The 16,203-nt window shown below is 54.5% G+C and overlaps 1 protein-coding gene across 1 annotated transcript; it reads left to right on the top strand.

Moving 5' to 3' along the window:
- The first annotated feature begins 7,119 nt into the window (after positions 1 to 7,119).
- Positions 7,120 to 14,531, top strand: LOC101542848 (phospholipase A2-like). Its single transcript, XM_004611076.2, has 4 exons — positions 7,120 to 7,182; positions 12,160 to 12,319; positions 12,918 to 13,045; positions 14,350 to 14,531. Exons 1-4 carry the CDS (start codon positions 7,149 to 7,151, stop codon positions 14,472 to 14,474), a joined length of 447 nt encoding a protein of 148 aa, XP_004611133.2. The 5' UTR covers positions 7,120 to 7,148; the 3' UTR covers positions 14,475 to 14,531.
- Positions 14,532 to 16,203: the final 1,672 nt, after the last annotated feature.

The raw sequence follows: 16,203 nt of genomic DNA, 5'->3' as shown, positions 1-16,203 counted from the left end.
CCCTCCCCCCAAAAAATAGCTAAAGGACCAGATGAGGAGAGCCGGAACCCAGCATTCACCCTGAGGCCCGTGGCAAAGGGAACTTGGTTGCTGCCTTTTCAGCACTTTCCAGAAGCAGCAGCCTGTGGCCCGGGCCCGGCCAGGCTGACCTTGCTGGGTGTGGGTACGCTGTCACCTGAGGAGCCGAGAAGCCACCCTGGGCTGTTTTTTTCCACCGGGGAGGGTTCTGGCTGGGACACTGCACACCTGGGCTCGGAGGCGGAGCGGCACGAGGCCGGGCCGAGGGCTCCTGCCGGGCGGACACTGCACTGAACGGGTCCAGGGACAGGCCGCGGCAGGGGCCGCCCAAGCCCTCCCGCACCCCCGAGGCTGTGCCCGAGCCCCGCAGGAGTGGCACGTGGGAACTGTTGGCCTGCTGGTGTGGGGGGTCTCCAGCCGGGGGGCACGGGAGAGGGGGGCAGGCCTCAGGGGGCTTTGGGAGGCTCCACCTGCCCCCCCTCCCCGCCAGCCCTGTCCTGAAGACCAGCAATGGGGCTGGAGTGATAGCACAGCGGGGAGGGCGTTGGCCTTGCACGCGGCCGACCCGGGTTCGATTCCCAGCATCCCATAGGGTCCCCTGAGCACTGCCAGGAGTGATTCCTGAGTGCAGAGCCAGGAGGAACCCCTGAGCATCATAGATGTGACCCCCAAAAGCTTTTTTTTTTTTTTTTTTTTTTTTTTTTGCTTTTTGGGTCACACCTGGCGATGCACAAGGGTCACTCCTGGCTCTGCACTCAGGAATTACCCCTGGCGGTGCTCAGGGGACCATATGGGATGCTGGGAATCGAACCCGGGTCGGCCGCGTGCAAGGCAAACGCCCTACCCGCTGTGCTATCACTCCAGCCCCCCAAAAGCTTTTTTTTTTAAAAAAAAAAAAAAAAAAGGAAGGAGAAGAAGAGGAGCCAGCAACTTCTGTCTCCTTGGTCCTGCTGGGCGATATTGGAATAACCACTTAACCTCTCTGGGTCTCAATTACCTTCTCTTTTCACCTCTCTCTCCACAACTCTCACCACCCTGCACACACACACACACACACACACACATGCAAACATGCACACATGCATACTTGTGTGCACATACACACAGTGTTCAGGGAACCCAGGGGCCTCTCCGAGTGGTACTTGGTCAACAGTATTCGACCAAGGATGTGATGCCGTCAGGGAACCCATCGGTCACCCTAGTGGTGCTGGGGACCTCCAGGGGTACGCCCAGATGCGCTCCCTGTATGAATCTCCCTGGCCCCTTTCATTGTCTTAGCTTGAGAGGGGGGCAGGCCTGCCTCAGTGGTCGGTGCCGGGCCCCAGCTGGGAGAGGGGCAGAGGCAGCGTTCTGAAGGCAGACGTCAGGCCGGAAGCCTTCACGCCTTCCCAGCACCCCACGGTCCCAAAGCACAGAGCCAGGAGTAGTCCCCAGGACTGGCGGGCGCAACCCCCAAAACAAAAGCCAACCAAAGCTGTAAGACCACCCCAGCTGACTCAGGAACCCTGACTGCATTTGGCACCTGCCGACCAACTCAGACGGCTGCCCACAGGCTGCAGCTCCTTCCTGGAAAGTGGGGTCCCCTCATCTGGAGGACTGCTCTCCTCTGGACGGGGCGGTCAGCGCTAGGGGCGGGCGGAAGGGAAGCCCGGCCGGGCACCCTGTGTTGGGGGGTGCAGTCACCTCAGGACTCACCTCTGCTCGTGCCTCTGTTCTCCTGACTTGTGTCATCTGTCGTTTCCACGCCTTCTGTAAAACAAAACTTACCTGCCTTAAGAAAAAAAAAAATGGGGCTGGAGCGATAGCACAGCGGGTAGGGCATTTGGCTTGCACGCGGCCGACCCGGGTTCAAATCCCAGCATCCCATATGGCCCCCCAGCACTGCCAGGAGTAATTCCTGAGTGCAGAGCCAGAAGTAACCCCTGTGCGATGCTGGGTGTGACCCAAAAAGCAAAAAAAAATGACCTGGAAGTGGCAGCCGCATTCTGACCCCAGAGCACCCCCAAAGAAGCAGAGACCCCAGAAAGACCCCATAAGAGAGACTTGACTATTTTTTTGGGGGGTCACACCCAGCGATGCTCAGGGATTACTCCTGGTTCTGCACTCAGGATTATTCTGCACGCCAGAATTACTCCTGGCAGTGCTCAGGGGACCAGATGGGATGCCGGGGATTGAACCTGGGTCAGCCGTGTGCAAGGCAAACGCCCTATCCATTGTACTATCTCTCTGGCCCGAGACTTGGCATTTTGCTGGCCCCCAAACAGCCTTCACTCCTCACGGGAGCAGAGCTGGGTCTTTCTCTGCCTCAGGAGCTCTTTGGATGCTGATGTTTCTTTATTTGTTTGGAGGGTTACAGCCAACAGTGCTGGCTCCCAGCTCTGTGCTCAGGGACCACTCCCGGTGGTGCTCAAGGAACCAGACAGGGTGCTGGGGATCAATCCCGATTGACACTGTGCCAGGCTAGTGCCCGGCCCGCTCTACTATCTCTCCAGCCCTTGCTCCTGGCTCCTGGCTCAGAAATCAACCTGGCAGCTCTCACGAGGTCAGATGTCATGCCAAGATGGAACCAAGTAGCCGTGTGCCAGGCAAGTGCCCGAGCATTGTGCTAGTGCTCCAGCCCCTTCTCCTGTAGAGTTTTGGGTATTTTTTTTCTCTTTTTAGGTCACACCCAGCGATGCACAGGGGTTACCCCTGGCTCATGCACTCAGGAATTACCCTTGGCGGTGCTCAGGGGACCATATGGGATGCTGGGAATCAAACCCGGGTAGCGAACGCCCTACCTGCTGTGCTATCACCCCAGCCCCTCTCCTGTAGAGTTTTATTTGATCTTTGTAACAATCCTGTGGATAATGGAGGCCTTGTGGTTTTAACTTAATTAACTAATTTTTTTTTTTTTTTTGCTTTTTTGGGTCACACCCAGCGATGCACAGGGGTCACTCCTGGCTCATGCACTCAGGAATTACTCCTGGCGGTGCTCGGGGGACCATATGGGATGCTGGGATTCGAACCCGGGTCGGCCGCGTGCAAGGCAAACGCCCTACCCGCTGTGCTATCGCTCCAGCCCCCTAATATTTTTTTTATACAAAAGAATTTATTAAAAAACCAGTAAGACACTACTACATCATGACACTGTCACACTGGGCTTGTAACACAAGACTTGCTCTACAATACTGGGGGGAAGGACATAAAACACAAATTGATTCTGAAGCATAATTAACCAATATTTTTACAGTTCCCCCTTAAGTATACATCTATTATGGTCAGTGGACCAATATCAACATAGTTTTCCTCCCAACAGTCATGGGAGAGACCCCAGGGCTGTGGCTTCTTCAGAGTCCCCTGCTTCATCCCCAGTGTTCCCTTCTCTGTCCCGGGGCCCAAAGCAGCGCCCAGGGCTGCTCCTCCCGCCCATCTGGCTCCTCCTGGCATGGCAGCGTCTCTGCCTCTTGTGTCATTAGTCTTGACGGGGACACGTGCCGCTCACCCCTGTCCTTAGTGACCTTTGGTTGGATTTGTCCAATGTGTTCTCGTGTCTAGATGTGGCTGGTTGGGGACACAGGGTTTGGGGATGGAAGATCCCGGTGGAAATCGTCCTTGTCATCACCTGACCAAGTTCTGTTGATTCACCTCGGGGCCACTTTGCAGAGGAGACGGGGAGGGGGGTGCTGAGATGGCCACGCTGCCCAGACTCCCCCACCCCTCCAGCCCCCCAACTCCCCCTGTCCTTTCTCTCCACCTGGGAGAGGGGTCCTGGGTGTGAGTCGGTCCAGCATGAGTGGCCGCACTCTGACTGGGGCCCAGAGTTCACTCCGGGTCAGCTGGACGCTGAGCTGGTCCCCCAAGGAAGGGCTTTTCCTGGTGAGCCCCAGGCTAGGAGTCCTGAAAGGGTCTTCCAGATGATGAGATAAAAACCATGAACAGCCCTTAGTAGCAGACAGGTAGACTGAGGCTCAGAAAGGGACATGACCAATAGGCTTGGGCCAGTCCCCACTGGGACCCGGTATGCTTCATGCCTCTGCACGTATGGGCACTGCGGCCTGTCCAGTATGGTGGCCCCCGGCAGTCAATAATAGAATCAGGGTTCTTGGTCCCATCTCTGGGTCTCACGTTCCATGGTTACATGAGGCTGGTGGTCACTGTCCGGGACAGGGACACTGAGAGCGTCTCCACCCTCTGGACAGTTCTATGGTGCTGAGCCGATCAGGATGGACTGGAGCCTGCCTGGGACCTGCTGTCCCGAGGCTGGTGGGGGCTGTCAGATCTACTGGGGGGGCCGCAGAGATCGTCCAGGGCGAAAGGCATTTGCCTTGCATGAGTCTGACCTCAGTTTGATCCCTAAAGCCCTCTAGGCACCCTCAAGTCCACCAGGAAAAATCCCTGAGCACAAAGCCAGGAGTCAGCTATGAGCACCACCAGGTGTTTTTTTGTTTGTTTGTTTGTTTGTTTTGTTTTTGTTTTTGTTGCCTTTGGTTTTGGGTCACGTCTGGCAATGCTCAGGGGTTACTCATGGTTCTAGAGATAAGAATTACTCCTGGTGGTGCTCAGGGGACCGTATAGAATGCCAGGGATTGAATCCAGGTCAGGCACTTGCCAGGCAAGTGCTTTAGCCACGGTACTTTCGCTCCAACTATGCCAAGTACCACCGTATTTACTCTCTACCACACACACAGACCACCAGACTCCCCAGGAGTGACCCCCGAGTCCCAAGCTCTGAGCCAGTAGTAGTTTCTAACCAGCACTGGGTGTAGCCCAAACCCTCTCCACCCCAGAAAATTTCTATAAAATTCTTTCACCTGATAATTCAAAAATTATTTTTTGGAGGATTATTCACGACTTCTGCTCAGATCTCTTTGACAGCTGTGTCCAGATGCCCACATACCAAATTCTGCAGGATGGATATGTCATTCCCTACGTCCTCCCTTCCGAAATCCGACACACCGTTTCATTGGTAAAGACTCGTACAACACCTGGTCCAGACAAGGTCAGACCCGAACACCTGAAGAATCTGCCACCAGTACTCATCAATACATTGGCTCAGCTCTTTACACGCTACCTGTATGAATGCAAGGTTCTGTCTCAGTGGAAAACCAGTAGGACGATTCTGTTGTACAAGAAGGGAGACATCCACGACATCGGCAACTATCGTCCAATCTGTCTGCTGTCCATCGTCTACAAGTTGCTCACTCGTGTCATCCTGAATAGAATAGGCAGAACACTAGACGAAGGACAACCATGCGAGCAAGCCAAGTTCCGAAGGGGATTCAGCACGATAGACCATATCCACACAGTGACCAAACTCATTGAAGTTTCGCGAGAGTTCAAGGTGCCGCTCTGTCTAACGTCCATCGACTTAAAGAAGGCCTTCAATTCTGTTGAGTCTGAAGCAGTCATTGAAGCCCTAGCCAAACAGGGCGTTCAAACTCAGTATATCAAAATCCTCCTCGAGCTGTATTGTGGATTCACCACCAGGATCTCACCATTCTATAAGGAAGTGATCATTGATGTAAAGAGAGGGGTGCAGCAGGATGATACCATTTCACCGAAACTCTTCAGTGCCACCCTCGAGAACATCATGCGACAACTGGAATGGAAAGAAATCGGAGTGAAGATAGATGGTCAGCAATTACACCACCTCCGCTTCACTGATGACATCGTTCTAATAACGCCAAACATTAGCCAAGCGGCACAAATTCTGGCCGACTTCGACCACGAGTGTGGAAAGGTCCGATTGCAGCTGAATCCCAACAAGACAACGCTCATGAAAAACGAACTAGTCCCTGAAGCTCCATTTGCTCTCAATGGAATGAACATCTCCGAATGCAGCAGCTATGTGTACCTGGGTCGAGAAATCAACATGAAGAACGACTTGGTGTCAGAACTGCGAAGGAGGAAGAGAGCAGCCTGAAATGCCTTCAAGAGCGTCGAAGAAGTGGTTAAGAGGACAAAGAACCTCAACTCTGGGCACATCTTTTCGATTCCACCGTTCTTCCTGCACTAACATACGCCTCAGAGACCTGGGCCCTACGCAAACAGGATGAGAACGCTATTTGGGTATCCCAAAGAGGAATCGAAAGAGCTATGCTAAGAGTATCATGTCTCACTCAAGTGAGAGAAGGAATCTGGTGTTCTGACCTCCGTCGATGGTCATGAATCAGGGATGCTGTCTCGTTTGCCAAGGCGTCAAAAATCAGATGGGCCGGTCATGTAATGCGATTCAGAGATGACCGCTGGACTAGAGCTGTTACCGACTGGATTCCATGGGATGTCAAAAGACCATATAGCCGCCCACCAACGAGATGGTCAGACTTCTTCATCAAATCCCTGAATGAGCGATTTGAGGCTCTTCCTGTTCCTGGAGCGAGCAGATATCATTGGGCTGCACTAGCACGCGACAGGGACAAATGGCGGTTACTGGCGCCCACTCAAGCAAATCAAAGATCAACAGGATGAGTGAAGTGATACAAGTGATTTTTTGTGGGGGCTGCAGTGATAGCACAGCAGGTAGGGCATTTGCCTTGCATGTGGCCGACCCGGGTTTGATTCCCAGCATCCCATATGGTCCCCTGAGCACTGCTGGGAGTAATTCCTGAGTGCAGAGCCAGGAATAACCCCTGAGCATCACCAGGTGTGACCCAAAAAGAAAAAAAAATTAGCATAATATGAGACTGAAAAAGAAAATGAAAAAGAAAGAAAAGACCCACATCTTGCATCTTGAGCAGGCACTGGGGGCAGCAGCCTTAACTTCCGGTCAGCCCCCTTGTCCCCCCTGGCCCATTGGGGTGATGGCTCCTCCCTGCCCCAGAACTGGGAAGCCTGGCCAAGTGCTTAGAAGGGGGGTGGTTGAGAGTCCAAGACTGGGCACTTCAAAGTTGTTCCTTTCGTCAGAAAGTTCTGGTGACGCCACAGGCCCCATCCAAATGACCCTTGCTGGCAAGGCCCTGGGGCCGTCGAGTTCTTTCCAGCACTGATAGGCTTTCGGGCCATCAGGTTCATTCCAGCAGTCTCAAGGCCGACTTGAGTCAGCTGCGAGCAAAGCAAACACTCGAGTCTTATCTTGGGGTCTTGAGCAGGTATAAGGAGAGCGGCCCTGAGAGGCTTCAGTCCTTTCTCTTCCTCATCGCCAAGACAAGATGAAGCTGCTCGTGCTGGCTGCCTTGCTCTCAGGTAGGCGACTCCCCCCCCCCCCCGCTCCCCCTGCTTGCAGCCAAGAGCTGCTGCTCTGGCAGGGGCCCCCACTTACAGGAGACAGAAGAGGCCCTTATTCGGGGCTCCCCGAGGCCTACTGATGTCTGTGTGGGGTCAGGACACAGCCAAAGGGTTGGAGCACAGGCTTGTGAGGCCCCGAGTCCCATCGTGGCCCCCCTCCCCCTCCCTCCCCACCAGGAATGGCCCGTGGTGGCCGCTGGGTACACTGAGGTTCCTCGAGCATTGCCAGGAGTGATTCCCCTGAGTACAGAAAACCGAAAAAGCCAAAATAATAAGAATAATTAAAAAACAAAAAGCTCGGGGCTGGAGCGATAGCACAGCGGGGAGGGCGTTTGCCTTGCACGCGGCCGACCCGAGTTCGAATCCCAGCATCCCATAGGGTCCCCTGAGCACCGCCAGGAGTAATTCCTGAGTGCAGAGCCAGGAGTGACCCCTGTGCATCGCCGGGTGTGACCCAAAAAGCAAAAAACAAAAAAACAAAACAAAAAAACAAAACAAAAAAGCTATAACCTGTACGGTGGGGGTCCCTAAAGTTCTCCTTAACCAGGCACATTTTCAGCGGCAGATCTGGGTGAGCTCCAGATCACCCCTCAGAAGGCAGGACCAGCTCAGCTGCGCACCCCTGCACACGCTACACGCACTGCCTCAGGATGGGGTCCTAACTTACATCTTGCAACTTCCTGTTCTTGTCCCTTCCTGCGGGATCCCCCAACGCCTAGTGGGGCCCCCAGGACTCCAGAGAGTCTGGCTGTTAAGCAAGGAGAGCGCCCTGTGTCTGGAGTGAGTGAGGGAAGCCACTCACACTGGAACCCAAATCCCGCCTCCTCCAGGCAGCCTTCAGTCATTCACCCTCCCCTCAGACTGGAGGCAGCTGAGCCCCCGTGGCACCAGGCTGGGCAGAGACTGGTCACTCAGAGGGAGACACTCCCAGTGCCTGGAGCCCCCCTGGGCCCTGTGTGGGTGTGTCCTCTGCCAAGAGCAGGTGGGCTGCGGGGGGAGCAGCAAAACAGCAGCGGGGGCAGCAGGGGGAGCTGGAGATGCCCAGTGGACAGGTCACTCAGCCTCAGCTCCCAGATGGGGCCTCGTCCCCCACAGGCTGCAGCCCCCAGCCACCTCCCGCCTGTGCCCTGGAGTCTGGCTCTCACAGTGAGCGGCAGCCAGAGAGAGAAGGGGCCGGGCGGGAGGCGAAGCCACGTGTGGCCCCCAAAGCGCTTCCTGGCGGCTTCTCTTGAGGGAGCCCAGCTCTGGGGGGTCAGGGGGCAGTACCCTGCTCCCCCTGCCCTCGGGGCTGGGCTTGGGCGCCCCCTGCAGGCAGAGGGCAGCTCTTGTCACTCACCAGTCTTAGTTATGGGGCCTCCAGTCCGTGCCAGGGACTTGGGTGGGTTGTTTCTGTTCACTGAAGTATCTCTCACGGCAGAGCCTGGCAAGCTCCCCGTGGCGTGTTCGAAATGCCAAAAACAGTAACAACAAGTCTCACAATGGAGACGTTACTGGTGCCCGCTCGAGCAAATCGATGAGCAACGGGACGACAGGGCTGCAGTGCTACAGAATTATCTCCGGCTCCAGAATACTGACTTGACCCTGGTGGGGTCTTGAAGAATGTTTGCTCAGAAAGGCGTCGGGCCTGGTTCTAACTCTCCCCTCTTAGAAACGGAGGCCCAGGGGGGGTGGTGTAATAGTTCACAAATATAAATAGTAGCGCGAGTCACAATTAACACAATGTAGGAAGGGAGTCAGGGGATGACTCAAAGATCTGGAACTTTCCATGCGGAAGCCCTGGGTTCCCCTGCAGCAAGAGCTCCAAACACCTGGGGCCGGAGTGCTAGTACAAGGGGCAGGGTTTTGTACAATCTTCAGCATCCCCTATAGTCCCCTGAGCACCACCAGGAGCCATTCCTGAGTGCAGAGCCAGGAGTAAGCCCTGAGCATCATCGGGTGTGACCCAGAAAGCAAAATATAGAAATAAAATTAAAACACTTAAAAAAAACACCTCCAAATACCACGGAGAGTGCCTCACCTCACACAGCCCCCAGAAGGAAATCCAGTCTTTTGTAAATTTAAATTTTATTTTTATAAGGTTGTTCACAGTAACTTTTTACATTCAGTATTCCCACACCAGTCCCACCACCATGATACCTTCCTTACCCACCACCATTATTTCGAATTTTCCCAGCCTCCACCCAAGCCTGCCTCAATAGCAGGCCCTAAATAATTTATTATGTATTACTTGTTATGCATGATTCTCTTAAAGTGATGAAAAAGGATTTCCTCAAAGGAAAGTGCGTGCGGATTGTTGTATCTCACCCTGGAGCCAGTAAGCCCTTATATAAGAGATTGCTAACATGTTGGGCTGGAGCGATAGCACAGCGGGTAGGGCGTTCGCCTTTCATGCGGCCGACCCATGTTCGATTCCTCCATCCCTCTCGGTGAGCCCGGCAAGCTACCGAGAGTATGGAACCCGCACGGCAGAGCCTGGCAAGCTACCCGTGCATATTGGATATGCCAAAAACAGTAACAATAAGTCTCTCAATGAGAGACGTTACTGGTGCCCGCTCGAACAAACTGATGAGCAATGGGATGACAGTGACTAACATGTTGTTACAGGTTGAGCCTTGTGTGCTAATGTTTTTTTTTTTTAATTGAGTTTGGTTACCTTCTACCTTATATCCTATCCAATGTGTGCTATTCCTGGTACATCAGTGGTACAGAGTATGAGATATCCCGCACTCCAGGAATTCTAAAATTTTAAATAGGGTGATAGAGCTGGAGTTAAATTTTAACTGGATGGGGACTTTGGGGTCTGAGGCATCTCTGCAGCTTGGTGATCTCTACCGAGAATCGTGAGCCTCTGGATCTCGGCTGGTTAATGAGCTTATATGGTGCCAGAGGCAGTTTGTGGGCATGACTGCCAGGGTCCAGGAAGAACAGGGGGATGGTGGGAAGGAAGTCCAGTCTTTTTCTTTTTTTTTTCTTTCCGCTTTTTGGGTCATTCCCAGCGATGCTCAGGAGTTATTCCTGGCTCTGCACTCAAGAATTACTCCTGGCGGTGCTGGAGGACCATATGGGATGCGGGGGATCGAACCCAGGTTGGCTGCGTGCAAGGCAAACGCCCTAGCCACTGTGCTATTGCTCCAGCCCGGAAGTCCAGTCTTAATCATTGTACAACCTTGTGAATATACTGAAAACCCACTGAGCCGGTGGTTGCTTTGTGAGGGCTAGGGGACGGCCACACCGCTAAGGAGTGTGCAGGTTCACTCCTAGTGGTTGCCTGGGGATGTGCCTTTCTTTAATTTTTTAAAAAACATTTTTGCGATAGCACAGCGGGTAGGGCTTTCACCTTTCACGCGGCCGACCCGTGTTCGATTCCTCCGCTCCTCTTGGAGAGCCCGGCAAGCTACTGAGAGTATCGCGCCTGCACGGCAGAGCCTGGCAAGCTACCCGTGCGTATTGGATATGCCAAAAACAGTAACAATAAGTCTCACATTGAGAGACGTTACTGGTGCCCGCTTGAACAAATCAATGAACAATGGGATGACAGTGACAGTGATTTTTTTCACCACCCCTTAATATTTTTTTTTATTTGTGAATCACCATGAGTTACTGTTACATACTTACAAATGTTCGTGTTTGCGTTTCAGTCACACAATGATCGGCCACCCATCCCTCCACTAGTGCCCATTCTCCACCACTAATGATCCCAGTATCCCTCCCCCCGCCCCCTCCCTCTCCCCATCCCACCTCTGTGGCAGGGCATTCCCTTCTGTTCTCTCCTTTTGGATATTGTGGTTTGCAATAGAGGTATTGAGTGGCCATCGTGTTCGGTCTATAGCCCATTTTCGGCAGCTCCCAACCTGAGTGGATCCTTCCAGTACCCTTTACTTGGTGCTCCCTTCTCTGTCTGAGCTGCCCTTTCCTCTAGCATGTAAGGCTGTGCCTTCCTTCAAAAGCAGACCTCGGGGTCAGATAGATTGTATAGTGGGAAGGCACCTGCCTCCAAAAAAAAAAAAAAAATGCACCCAACCCAGGTTCAATCCCTGACATCACATATGGTCCCTTGAGCACCATCAGGAGTGATCATTGAGTTTAAAACCATGACTGGAGTGATAGCATAGCGGGTAGGGCGTTTGCCTTGCACGCGGCCGACCCGGGTTCAAATCCCAGCATCCCATATGGTCCCCTGAGCACCGCCAGGAGTAATTCCTGAGTGCAGAGCCAGGAGTAACCCCTGTGCATCGCCAGGTGTGACCCAAAAACAAAAACAAAAACAAAAACAAAAACAAAAAAACCATGACTAAGTCATGGGGATGGAGCAATTGCACAGTGGGGAGGGCCTTTGCCTTGCACACAGCCGACCTGGAGTCGAATCGCAGCATCCCATATGGTCCCCCGAGCACCGCCAGGAGTAATTCCTGAGTGCAGAGCCAGGAGTAACCCCTGTGCATCGCCGTGTGACCCCAAAACCAAAAATTAAATAAATAAATAAAATAAGACCATGACTAAGTCGTGAGTACCACCAGGTGTGTCCCTTCCCCCCCAAAAAATAATAATCCAGGATCCTATCAATGGTACAGTAGGTAGGACAATTGCCTCACACGTGGTTGACTTAGATTCGATCCCTGACACCCCATAGGGGTCTCTGAGCACCATCTGAGCACAGAGCTTGGAGTAACTCCCTGAGCACTGTGGGATGTGGCCCCCAAACAAATTTTGGTGTGTGTGTGGGGGGGCCATACATGGCGATATTCAGGGTTTACTCCTGACTCTGAACTATGAATTCGCTCCTGGTGGTGCTCTCGGGGTGCTGGGGATTGGACCGGGGTCAGCTGTGCTCTCTCTCTGGCCTTTCCCCCCTTGCGTGTGTATGTGGTGTGTGTGTGGGGGGGTGAGGCCCCAGCAGAGCCCCCAGGATGCCACTCAGCTCTCTGTCCTTTGCAGTCGCTGCCGCAGAGGGCGAAGACAGCACGAAGGCGGTGTGGCAGTTCCGCAAGATGATCAAGTGCGTGCTCCCGGACAGCTGGCCTCTGCTGGAGTATAACGACTACGGCTGCTTCTGCGGCCTGGGCGGATACGGCACCCCCGTGGACGAGCTGGACAAGTGAGTGTGGGGCCGGCAGGAGGAGCGGCGAGCCCGTGGGAGGGAGGAGGCACACCTGTTGGAATATGAACTCTAGGGGCTGGAGCGCTAGCACAGCGGGGAGGGCGTTTGCCTTGCATGTGGCCGACCCCGGTTCAATTCCTAGCATTCCCCCTCCCCCCCCAGCATCGCCAGGGGTAATTCCTGAGTGCATGAGCCAGGAGGAACCCCTGAGCATCGCCGGGTATGCGAGAGAAAAAGAAAAAAATGAATATTAATTTTAACATTATGAATAGAATAACATTCAAGAATAGAAAATAGAATCCCTGCTGGGGATGAAAGGCAGAACCCGAGCTCTGAGGTCGTGGTTGCTGCTGCCCTCTAGAGGCGAAATGTTGCATAACAGAGAGACGGCGCCCGCTCCGCTGTCCCCGGCCGCTGCTCACCCTAACCCTAACCCTAACCCTCAAGAGCCCGAGAGAGGTTGTCCCACAACCATTTGTTAAGTTGTCTCCAGTAAACGGGATAAAATGTCATTGTTTTCAAGCCAAAGGGCCGATATCTCCTGGGCCGTGTCCTGGGAGAGCGAGGGCTGACTGACCCCTCCCCTTCCCTCCAGGTGCTGCCAGACCCACGACAACTGCTACAGCCAGTCCAGGGAGATGGCCGACTGCAGGTACCTCCTGGATAACCCCTACACCGAGATGTACTCCTACTCGTGCAAAGACGGCGAGATCACCTGCAGCAGTAAGTTCCCTCTCCTCCTTGGCCCAGGGCACCCGGGATGCTTGCGGGGGTGTATAGAGCGAGCAGCCAGGGCCAGGGCCACTGTCCAGGGGGGAGGGCACTGGCCTTGCATGCGGCCGGCCCAGGTTCATCCCCCAGCACCCCACATGGTCCTCACAGCATTGAAAGAACTGATTCCTGAGCACTGCCGGGTATGGCAATAATAATAATAATAATAATAATAATAATAATAATAATAAATAATATTAAGCCAACAGTGACTTTTCAGCTGTGATTTCCTAGAGGACTTTTCTCCTCTGACCCCGAAACAGAGGGCACTGCTGTCCCCGCCGGCTGCTGATTAGACTCAGCCTCGGAAGACGTGTGCAGGACCAGCACCGGCTTTGCTGTCTCCTCTGTCCTGATGTTGGGTTGCTTTGTTTTGGGCCACACTCAGCAGTCTCAGGATCGACTCCTGGCTGTGCACACAGAGGTGTCTCTTGGTGGGGCTCAGGAGGCCATATGGGATGCTGGGGATTACACCGGGCACCTGTACCCGGGACCCAGCCGGTAAGGCGTTAGCCTTGCATGGGGTTGACCGGGGTTTTATCCCTGGCACCTCATAAAGTCCCCCACTCCCGAGTCCTAGCCAGAAATGATCCCTGAGCACAGAGCACAGAACTAGGAGTAATATGAGTATCCCTGAGCACAGAGCTAGGAGTAAGATGAGTATCCCTGAGCACAGAGCTAGGAGTAAGATGAGTATCCCTGAGCACAGAGCTAGGAGTAAGATGAGTATCCCTGAGCACAGAGCTAGGAGTAAGATGAGTATCCCTGAGCACAGAGCTAGGAGTAAGATGAGTATGACAGAGGAACACGGAGAAGGGAAAGGAGGAGGAGGGGGAAGAGAAGAAGGAAGTGTGCAGTGCTCTGTGCCTTGAGCATATGTTTTAGTGTTTCCCGACCTCACAGTTCCTTGCCCGTGTCATCCACGCTCTGTGGCTGATGGGTTTGGAGGCAGTGAGCCCCTTGGCGACGTGAGGGACAGAGGAGAGACTTTCCCGCGGGAGTATGAGCAGCCTCACCTGCGACCACCTGGGGAGGCACAGGCTGCCGGGTTCCACTGGGGTTTCACATAGGCAACACGTTCTTAGTCACAGTCCCCAGAGTCACTTTGATTGTGTAGCTGTCATTACATGCTTTGATGCAGTAACTCTGTTCACCCTGACAAAACACTGGACTACTGCAGTTAACTGTCCGGCCCCTGCTCCGAGCAGCGGGTGGGCCCCTCCCCCTGCTCAGTCCCCATCTCTTGCTCTTTGCAGGCAAGAACAACCCTTGCGAGCAGTTCATCTGCAACTGTGACCGCACCGCTGCCATCTGCTTTTCCAAGTCCGAATACCACGAGGAGTACAAGGACCTGAACAAGAAGAAGTTCTGTCAGGCTTGAGCGTCGCCTCTGAGGGAAGATCTGTCGCCTCCTGCCTTCCCTTCCCCGCAATAAAGCATCCGCTGAAAGTCTCGACTCTGGAGATCGGTTTATCTCTGTGTCCTGAGCACTAGAAGGTCCTTCCCTGTCGTGGGTTTGCCTCGTTCCCTCCAGTCCTGGTTGTGAATTAGAGGGCGAGTCCCGTGGGACCCAGAGTGACCCACCCCCTCATCTCCTGGTGTTCACTCTGCGCCGGGCTCAGCGTCTCTGAGTCTCTGTCCCCCGACAGCCCTGGCCTCCAGCCGCACGGTCTCCTCACTGGCTCTCCTCGGCAGAGACTCACTCGGCAGAGCTCTCACGGGTGAGGAGCAGAGGGTCGGGTGGGGCTGGCTCGTCAGGGGAAGCACCGAGCCCCCCAGCACCTCCCTGTCCATCCGCCGGCCGCTGCTGTTTAAAACTAGAGCCTTTTTCTAGAACACTCTGTCTGTTACTCTGTCTGCCTGTCTCTGTCTCTGTCTCTGTCTCTGTCTCTCTCTCAGTGATTAGGTCACACTTTGAGGGGCTCAGGGATTATTTTTTGCCCTGTGCAAAGCATGACCCTGGCTGTACTTGGGGGCCAGTGGGGTGCTGGGTATCAAACCTGGGGCAGCTGTGTGTGAGGGGAGCACCCTGCCCACTGCACTTTCTCTGGCCCTTATCCTGGCTCTGTGGTCACAGTCACTCCTGGCTGTGCTCACAGGACCCTAAGAGGATGGAGCCAGAGTCGGCCGTGTGCAGAGCAAGGCAAAGGCCCTGGACGATCTCCTCGGCCCCCTCAGTAGATCTGACAGCCCCCACCAGCCTCGGGGCAGCAGGTCCCAGGCAGCTCCAGTCCATCCTGATTGGCTCAGCACCATAGAACTGTCCAGAAGGTGGAGACGCTCTCGGTGTCCCTGTCCCGGACAGTGACCACCAGCCTCATGTAACCATCAAACGTGAGACCCGGAGATGGGACCAAGAACCCCGATTCTGACTTATTGACTGCGATGGCCACCATACTGGACAGGCCGCAGTGCAGAGGCATGAAGCATACCGGGTCCCAATGGGGACTGGTCCAAGCCTATTGGTCATGTCCCTTTCAGAGCCTCAGTCTCCCCATCTGCTTACTAAGGGCTGTTTCATGGTTTTATCTCACCAGCTGTTAGACCCTTCCGGGGGCTCCTAGCCTGGGGCTCACCAGGAAAAGCCCTTCCTTGGGGGACCAGCTCAGCGTCCAGCTGACCCGGAGTGAACTCTGGGCCCCAGTCAGAGTGCGGCCACTCATGCTGGACCGACTCACACCCAGGACCCCTCTCCCAGGTGGAGAGAGAGGACAGGGGGAGTTGGGGGGCTAGAGGAGGGGTGGGGGAGCCTGGGCGTGGCCATCTCAGCACCCCCCTCCCCGTCTCCTCTGCAAAGTGGCCCCGAGGTGAATCAACAGAACTTGGTCAGGTGATGACAAGGACGATTTCCACCGGGATCTTCCGTCCCCAAACCCTGTGTCCCCAACCAGCCGCATCTAGACACGAGAACACATTGGACAAATCCCAACCGAGGGTCACTAAGGACAGGGGTGAGCGGCACGTGTCCCCGTCAAGACTAATGACACAAGAGGCAGATATGCTGCCATGCCAGGAGGAGCCGGATGGGCGGGAGGAGCAGCCCTGGGCGCTGCGTTGGGCCCTGGGACAGAGAAGGGAACACTGGGCATGAAGCAGGGGACTCTGAAGAA

Source organism: Sorex araneus, chromosome 9 (assembly GCF_027595985.1).
Source record: "Sorex araneus isolate mSorAra2 chromosome 9, mSorAra2.pri, whole genome shotgun sequence".
NCBI lineage: Eukaryota > Metazoa > Chordata > Mammalia > Eulipotyphla > Soricidae > Sorex > Sorex araneus.
The sequence above is the reverse complement of the archived record's forward strand: the minus strand, read 5'-3'. Positions and strand labels throughout refer to the sequence as shown.